The sequence below is a fragment of the Rhinolophus sinicus genome, chromosome 4, assembly GCF_057876585.1.
Source record: "Rhinolophus sinicus isolate RSI-liver-muscle chromosome 4, RSI-T2T, whole genome shotgun sequence".
Taxonomy (NCBI): Eukaryota; Metazoa; Chordata; class Mammalia; order Chiroptera; family Rhinolophidae; genus Rhinolophus; species Rhinolophus sinicus.
Genome location: NC_142504.1, coordinates 29,145,919 through 29,154,557, shown reverse-complemented (window position 1 = coordinate 29,154,557; position 8,639 = coordinate 29,145,919). Strand labels below are relative to the sequence as shown.

The following is an 8,639-nucleotide window of genomic DNA, read 5'->3' as shown; positions in this document are numbered from 1 at the left end:
CCATCCATCCATCCATCCACCCACCCATCCACCCCCCCCACCCCCCCCACCCATCCACCCATCCATCTATGGGTTCTGATTCTCTGGAGAAAGCTTATATAGATTCTCACAAATTATAGAAGATGTAGGATTCTGTTTGCTCTTTTAATAAATCTAAAACATTTTTTTCAGTCTGTCAAGGAAATAATTAACATGGTATACTTCATGAGGTAGCAAGAAAATTCTTAACACAGTTGGCCCAGGGTTTCATTTGGTAGGTCTAATTTCTGTCTGACTTTACAGCTATGAAATTCCAAGTTTGTGCTTAAATACCTGACTAAAAGAAAAAAAATGAAACAACCAATAGTATGTAGCATTTAAACTTTTATTAATTAAACAGAAAACTAAACTCAGGCAGACAACTGCTCTGTTCTTTCATCTGATCTGACCATATGCCAGAGAAGTGATTCTATATGAGCATACAGGTGAGAACTTTCAATATACCAGTTCTATAAAAAATGGCATATTGGAATACCTAATAAAGTTAAGTAAATGAAATGAAAAAGAAAACAAATTAAATATTAAAAAATAACAGAACCTCTTCCTCAAATATCAGGGGCCTTAATAGTCTTCACTGTAGCTCATTTGTAATCAAGATCAATCATATTGCGCAACTCCCCAAGGAAAATACTGAGGGAACTCATGGATAATTTTCACAGCTTCATTGTAAAGTTCAAGATCTGAAAGAAACATTTTAGCAAACATTTAATTTACAGTGAAAAGTTGTAACATTAATTATCTAAAAGATTTCTACCTCTTTCTCTTTCCTCTCCCTTTTAGAGGTCAACTTATTTTCACAACCTATCTTCTAAAACTGAGATATGGATCATCATATTTATTTATTTTGTGGCTCCAACAAATAAAAGACATGGAGGTATAGGAGACTATTCATTGTATGGGCAGTTCTTGCCCGGTTGTGTTTTAGGTGTTATGCATTATTTGATGCCTTTAAACCATATAGTAAAACAAAACAAGATTAACACATTTTTGTTTGCCCTATTTTAAAATTTCTTTCCACAAATATTGATTAATGTCTACTGAGTTCCTCCATACGAGTATATACATACATGCACTACTTAGAAGCAGCCTAAAATGTCCTCCCATTTTCATTTGGGATCAGAAAATTCTACAGAAATTGAAAATATAGCAGGACTGAGATTCAAGACCAAGACATGTTGAGTTAAGAATAAAATTGTTTCCCTCCTAATACATGAAACTAGAATGCTTTATTTACCGAAAGGACAGATATCTTCTTTAAACTGGATATAAGATGCACACATAATGGTTGCCTTGGCTGTTACTCTTCCAACTACTTCCACGATTCCAGAGAGTTCTTCATCAAGCTAAAACAAAGAATGCAATGTCAACTTCATGTTACCACGTTTTCAATTGATAATTGTAAATTGTTATACAGCCTAGTATCATTTCATATAATTTTAAAATTTACCAATGCAAAAATTGAATTGTAATTTTAAAAAAAATGTTTGCATACTTACTATCAGCATGTCACAAGTCCTGTATCTGTAACACTAGCTTTAGGTCCACAGATACAATTAAAGTTTAAGATGAAGATAAAATCACTTAAAGATACTGAGAATGTCCAGCATTTCTACAGGAGTAATTCATTTAAAAGACCCATTGAAAGGAAACTTCTATTATGGATTTGTCTTAAAAGACCATGAAAATGTAAACATAAAATGTAAAAACAAATTGACAATTGAAAATGTATATAAACAAAAATAGAAAACAATTTAAAAATGTAAAACTCGTTAAGGAAAGTGATTTAAATGGGAGAATTTTCTTACGAAATAAGAATTGTCACCCAGTATCTAAGGGATATAATAAAATAAAAAAAATCACAGCCCAAAGAATCATTGGTTAGACACGTAAAGGGAAATACAATGTTAAGAAGAGAACAAAATTTAATTTTAGAGCCAGGGAAGTTTTATAAGCTGGTCCTTTATACATCCACTTCAAGAATCAGAAATACCAGCAACAAACCAAAACAATATCTAGAATTAACTATATTACACTTGAATTAATACTTAAACATACGGGCTCCATCAACTCAATGGTTCCACTTTTTCCTTCTCCGTCTGAAAGAATAAACATTTTTCCACTGGGATGAACCTAAAAAAACATTAAAAAATACCACAAAAACAAAACCTTAACATCTCATTAAACATATTAAAAGTTTGATAAAAGATGGGCAGATTGACCCGAACTTAGTAGATGCACACAAAGTAACTGTCTTTGAAGTTTATTTGGTTCAAATTACAATCTTGTGTTACTCTATCAAAGGACGCCCAGTTAAATTTCAATTTCAGAAAACTACTTTAGTACAAATATATATTTCTATTTGCTAAAGCTGCAACGCTACACTAAGAACAAATCAAAGGAGTCTATCTAAAAGTGAGATCTACTGGCACCTATGACTTAAATAGTACATATCCCCCTGAGGGTATGTTTTAGGAGTAAAAATTAGGCATGGTGAAGTAAAGAGAGATCTGGTTGTCAGAAGACCTGGGTTCTACTCCTGTGAGGCTGCTGCCAAGAGTACAGTCGAATCCGGTTTGAATGCCAGCTTTGTAACTTGCTGCGGCCTTGAGCATTTTAACCCTACGCCACTCCTACCCAGTTTTCTCACCCGTTAAGTCAGAATAAAAAACCAGTTTCACAAAGAGGATGTGTGGCTGAAATAACTACTAAATAAGCCTGTATGTAATACTTGTTTTTCTTTCAGCTTGCTCAGTGCAGTGATTACGAGGTTTTGTGCCTGTTTCTCACCAGTAGAATGAAGGGGCTGCACTCTAACACTGGGGCAAGATAAGTGACTGCTATGGGATCTGGAAGGGACAACTGAATGTTTTATGGAGAAGTGACTTCAACGAGAAAACGAGATTTGAGAAGAATTGCAGAAGAGAAGGAAAGAAGAGAAGACTAGCTGTCAAGTGTGGCGAACCTAAAATGTCAGGAGAGGAATGTGGGAGTCACGTCTACAATCTCTTCTACGTAAACACAAACAACGGAGGTGGGGGGACTAGAATTTAGAACGGAGAGCATTCGAAAACATTATTTCGCGCCATAAAAGAGGCGCCAAAACGGGGCTGCAATAGCTAAAGTGTGCAATTAGTCCCCTAGTACAAAATAAAACTATCGGGCGTGCAGTGATGCTATGAAAGCCTTCTGTCTTCCTTCAACCCTCAGTTACCCGCCCTGAGGCCTCAACCCAGGCGGTCACGGGGTCCCTCCACCCGGACCGGGGAGCCCCGGGAGGCAAGCTCGCGCACCTTTTCCAGCCTCCCTACGAAGCAGACAGGCCGGTCGATGTACTGAGCCAGCATGCTGGCGTTGATGCGGGACTTAGGCAAGTCCATCACCTCCACCATGATTGCGGTGTTAATTCTGAAGCCGGCGGAAAACAAGCAGAAGAGTGAAAATGAGCGCCCCGCGGGAGTCTATGGGACGGATTTCCCCGGCACCAATCGGCGGAGACTAGCACTCTGGCTCCACCAATCAAACGCGCGGAAATTTTGATGGCCATGCTCGGTGAAAGAAACCGCGAAAGAAGGGATGCGTCCGGAAGTGGAGATTTACTACTTGGTGACGCGCGGCGTCCCGGAAGTTGCCCGGGTCCTCCGCTAAGTGCCCAGTGGAGGCGGGGCTTGGATGGGGCGGGGCCTGAGGCTTCCTCTCCAGATTTTGGGCCTCCCCGCGGCGATTTGACCCCCGGAAGCTGGGTGTTGGATCCTGTGCAGATGCGGCGGGGGACTGCGGCCAGAGCCTCAGGTACCTCTTCTCGCGGGAGGCACCGCAGCCTTACTTTTTCCCCTTCTTCCCACCGACGGATGCTGAAGAGAGAGGCGGAAGTCGGTGCCTGGCCCGCCCTAGCATTCTCGGTGCTGTGTAACAGCTGTTCACATTTCTCTGCTTCCCCCTCTTCCAGTTTCTCCGTGGGAAGTGCGTGATTCTTGCTGAATGAAATCTAGGGATCGGTTTCTTTTTTTTTTTTGACACCCACTCTCCCGGAGACGGAAAGTGGGGTCGCCAGTGATCTTCACCGCCTTTGTCGGGTTCCTGATGCTGGGTGGCAGAGGGTTGGTGATTGACCGCCCAAGATGCGTCACTTTCCCTTGTCAGTTTCCCCACCTCTAGTAAGAGGAGTTACTCAACTTCTACGACCCTTTCTTACCCTGACACTCTGGCCTCACTGCGGAGGTGCGGGTTTTCTCACCTCTGTTAGCAACGAATTGAGGCGTTTGGGAGTGGGTGGGAGGAAGTACCACAGAGCTAGGGTAGGAGACGGATTTAAACAGATGTTAGATCCTGAGCAGGTGGGCTTCTCTCTTGAGACACAATTTCCCCATTCGCAAAATTTAAGAGGTTAAGTAAGTTAATGTTTAGCAAGGTCCCAACTGACTAACTTTTGTGCATATGATTCACGGACTCTTTTTAAATCCCCAGCGATCGTTCTTTCCCCCCATTGCTCTCCGCACCCCAGGACTGTGGAGGGGAAATCCGGAAGTGTGGAAGATAACCTGTTTCAGGGAAATTTGGGGGGATTCTCAAATCTGTCACTGGGTTACATGGCAGTTAATTTTCGGAGTTTTACCTCCCAGAATGAGTGCTCATAAAACTAACTGCCAGCGGTGCTGCGGAAATTGGAAAACACCTTTTATTGAGAGATTATTATATTGAAATGAATTTGCCTAAAACCACCTAGTTGTCACCGTTCAAATTCAAGTACCCGTGCCTTATGCCAATAAGATACTTTTGAGACTTCACGTGGCAACTTAAGGTGGAAGTCTGATGTACCATAATTAAATGATAGCTTCTCTCAGTGTTTACGTGGCACTTAATATATTTGTCTGAATGTTGCTGTCACTGAAACAAATGTAAAGGATCTCATTAACAGATGCAGGGTGCATGTCAGTTGGTGTGTAAAAAAATGGTTGTATTGGTGCAAGTCAATAAATAAAATCCATGTTGTATTTTTGTGCAAAATCTTAACATCTTTAGCACTTGAGTGTTGCTTTGGAAAACAAGTTGATGTGCGTTATATAGGGTAGTGTATGCATGAATATCTTCAATAGCAATTTTTTAAAAAAGCAGCCCTTAAAGTAACAGATGCTACTATCATTGTTTTATTGCAGTTAAAAGACCACTTTTATGTACCCATGACATTTTTTTAAACAGGAAGATGAGTAAGAAGATAATTTAAAACAGCTTTTTGGCTGTCTTTTGAGTCACCTAAAATTTATTATGTAATATATTAATACAAGGCACAGAGAGGAGTATATATAACTGATATTTACACAGTACTTTCCAGAGAGATTAAGTGAACCCATGTGGGCCTCTCATTCAGCTTAAGAAATGGAACTTTACCTATTAGTTGTACTTTCTCAATTAAGTCCTCCCTACCAGCCAGAAATAAACATCTTGAAATTTGTATTAGGCCCCCTAAGCTTTTCTAGTTTTACCACACATGTAGGCATTGCTAAGTGGTATGTTGTTTAATTTTGCCAATTTTGACCTTTATATCCTTTATATAAATGGAATCATACCATATATAGAGGGTGCCAAAAAATGCATACACATTTTAAGAAAGGAAAAAACTATATTAATTGTAATACTCAATGTACACCGATAACAAAAGGTGAATACCAGTCACATTTGACTTCTGCAATTATAATAGGTGCTCAAAGTGGTTACCATCAGCGTCCAGACACTTCTGATTATGGCAAACTACTGCTTGAGCATAGATAACATCTCTTAAAATGTGTATACATTGTTTTGGCAACCCGGTTTATGTTCTGACTTGTTTTTTTGCTTGTTTTTGAGATTGATCCATGTTGACGCATGTAGGCGGTGTTCATTCTTTTCACTGTTATTTTGCTGTTATTATTGATTGACATTTTGATTCTTTGCAGTTTTCTATTGTATACAGGGCTTCTGTGAATATTTTTGTCCCTATTTGTTGGTGCATGTGTGCAAAGATTTATCAGTAGAATTGCTGAAACATAGGGTGTGCATCTTCAGCTTTACTAGTAAAACCAAATTTTTCCCCAAAGAGTGGTACCAATTTATTCTCTTATCAGGAATGTGGGAGAGTTCCACATCTTTGGCAACTCTTTAATGTTTTTTCCCCCAAATTGGATGGATTTGAGATGATTTATTATTGTGGTCTTAATTTGCTTTCTCTGATTACTAATAAGGTTAAACAACTTTTAAAGTATTTATTGGTTAGTTGTGTTTACTATTTTTTGTTTTTTGCTGATTTTTCTTATTGATTTTTGAGAGCAATTTGTATTAGTATGGATAGTAATGCCGCATTTCTTAGTTTTTGGCCTATTTTTCCTTTCTTTTCATCTTCCTTTCTTTCCTTTTATTCTTTCTTTCTTTCATTGGAAAGAGCTCCTACTTTTAATATAGTTAAAATGTTTTTTCCTTAAGTTTAATAAAATTGAAAGGTCAATTAAAAAAATTAAGAGTCCTTTCTTAAAATAAACTCTTAAAGCCATTCTATTTTAAAATGTTTTGAATAGTTTTGTCTTTCATATTTAAAAAATATTCCATCATTTAGAATTGAGTTTTTATGTGTGTTGTCAGATAGGTATCCAATTCTTTGTTTTCATTTTAATTGTCCCAGCATCATTTATTGCTATATCATCATTTGCCACTGACCTTAAGTTTCCATATATGTGTGAGTCTGTTCCTGGCCTCTCAATTCTGTTCCATTGGTTTATTTTTCTGTTCCTGAACTAGTACCCACTGTCTTTAATACTGTGGCCTTATGAAAATTTTGGGTGTTTGGGGAACAAGTCCTTAGATCTTGCTATCTTCTTCAGGAATGTTGGCTCTTTGCTGTTCCATATAAAATTTAGCTTGTCAAGTTTCATGATAAAATGTGTTGGGATTTGATCACAGTTGCATTTGAATCCTTGGATTGATTTAAGGAGAAGTAACATCTTAATGACAACTCTTTATTCTTGAACTATTTTCGTCTTCTTAAAATCTTTTCAAAAATTTCTTAGTTTTTTTACGTAAAAGTTTTGACTTTTAGATTAGATTTATTCATAGGTGTCTTATTTTTGTTCCTACTATAAATGGTATGTTTTTTAATTAAAGATTTTTAACCAATTTTTGCTGATATCTAGAAATGCATTGACTTCTTTTTTTTTTTTTTTGCCGTCCTGCTAAACTCTTATTTATATTAATTTTCTGTAAGATTAATTTGGGTTTTCCATTCATATGTGAATAATTATAATTTTGTTTAACAATTCTTACATGTTTTATTTTTCTTGCCTTTGTACAGGTTAGACCTTCCAGTACCGTTTTGAATAGAAATGATGTTTCAGTTAAGATTGGTGTTTTACTGCATAAATAAAAGTGTCTTAAATATACAAAGGCTTAGTTTTACATGTCAAAGACATCCAGGGATGCAACTCAGCATGCAACTGTGTGGTAGTGTCTCCCCAGACATCAGGGACCCAGCTTCCTTCTTTCTCACTCTTCCTCTATGCTCACTATCTGTTTCCATCCGTACGATCACCTCGTAGGCCAGGATAAGAGCATCAGCCGAGAATCTAGTCCCCATTCCAGGCAGCAGAGATGTGGGCAGGCAAAAGGGTGGGCTTCGCGGGATTCAACTCCCTTTAAGGAGTCTTCCCAGAGGTCCTCACAACTTGAAGTTCTACTTGCTGGGTTAAGGGCCTTAGAGTTTTCTGAGTGGTTATTATTATTTTTCTTTAACCTTAATTAAGATGATTGATAAGACTATATTTTCCAGTATTGAACCATACTCGTATTCCTGGAAGAAACACAACTTGGTTATGATATGTTATCTTTTATTATATATTCCTGGATTTGATTTGCTATTGTTTTGCTTAGGATTTTTGCATCCATGTTCACAAGTAAGGTTGACCTGTAATTCTTCTTTCTTGTTAGGTTCTGGTATTATTAGGATTATACTAGTTTCATGAAATGAGTTGTGGAATGTTTCCTCTATTCTCTAGGATTCTGTGTAAAATTGAAATGATCTGTTCGTTTACTGTTGGGTAGTACTCACCTCGAAAACATCTCGGCCTGGTATATAGGCATACTGTGTTTTATTGTACTTGGCTTAATAGCACTTCATAGGTGTTGCATTTTTTACAAACTGAAGGCAAGACCCTCCACAAGCAAAAATATTATGACTTGCTTTATTGCAATACTTGATTTATTCCAGGGGTCTGGAAATGAACCCACAATATCTCCGAGGTATGCCTATAGTTACCTGTATCTACTGGTTTTTCACTCTTGTTATATTTACTTTTCTTTTAAATTGTGATTCTGTTGTAAGGTTTCAGGTCTCTTTATCTGCTTGATCCTCAACTTGTCTTTGGTGTTCTATAATTCTACTGGGTTTCTCGTATTTAGTTTGCCGATGAATATGTTGTGCTTTGTGAATCTGATAATTCTCATTTTTATCAGTATTGAGACATTTTCAATCATTATCCCTTTAAATATTGCCTTTGATAAGACAAAAATTCTGAGATGTCCTGAATTAAATTACAACAGGCTGCAGGGCAGGAGGAAGAGACAAGAGAAGTTAATCAGTT

The 8,639-nt window shown here is 37.7% G+C and overlaps 2 protein-coding genes across 2 annotated transcripts in view; one reads left to right on the top strand and one right to left on the bottom strand.

Moving 5' to 3' along the window:
- Nucleotides 1-350: 350 nt before the first annotated feature.
- On the bottom strand, nt 351-3,649 carry RPA3 (replication protein A3). Its single transcript, XM_019729781.3, has 4 exons — nt 3,330-3,649; nt 2,095-2,169; nt 1,274-1,382; nt 351-719 (listed from the first exon to the last, which is right to left on the bottom strand). Exons 1-4 carry the CDS (start codon nt 3,426-3,428, stop codon nt 637-639), a joined length of 366 nt encoding a protein of 121 aa, XP_019585340.1. The 5' UTR covers nt 3,429-3,649; the 3' UTR covers nt 351-636.
- Nucleotides 3,650-3,684: 35 nt separating this feature from the next.
- The window catches only part of UMAD1 (UBAP1-MVB12-associated (UMA) domain containing 1), a 191,612-nt gene continuing 186,657 nt past the window's right edge, over nt 3,685-8,639 (top strand). Inside the window, exon 1 of the mRNA XM_019729780.3 lies at nt 3,685-3,828. The gene's annotated coding sequence lies outside the window, so the exon portion shown is untranslated. The remainder of the gene's footprint in view (nt 3,829-8,639) is intronic.

What these genes read in the sequence shown, in the direction of transcription:
- RPA3 (XM_019729781.3), bottom strand. Translation starts at nt 3,428, where the DNA reads ATGGTGGAGGTGATGGACTTGCCTAAGTCCCGCATCAACGCCAGCATG. An exon ending in CCATTGAGTTGATGGAGCCC is followed by an intron (nt 1,383 to 2,094) that starts GTATGTTTAAGT and finishes TCTTTGTTTTAG; the next exon opens with CTTGATGAAGAACTCTCTGG. An exon ending in AGAAGATATCTGTCCTTTCG is followed by an intron (nt 720 to 1,273) that starts GTAAATAAAGCA and finishes TGTTTCTTTCAG; the next exon opens with ATCTTGAACTTTACAATGAA.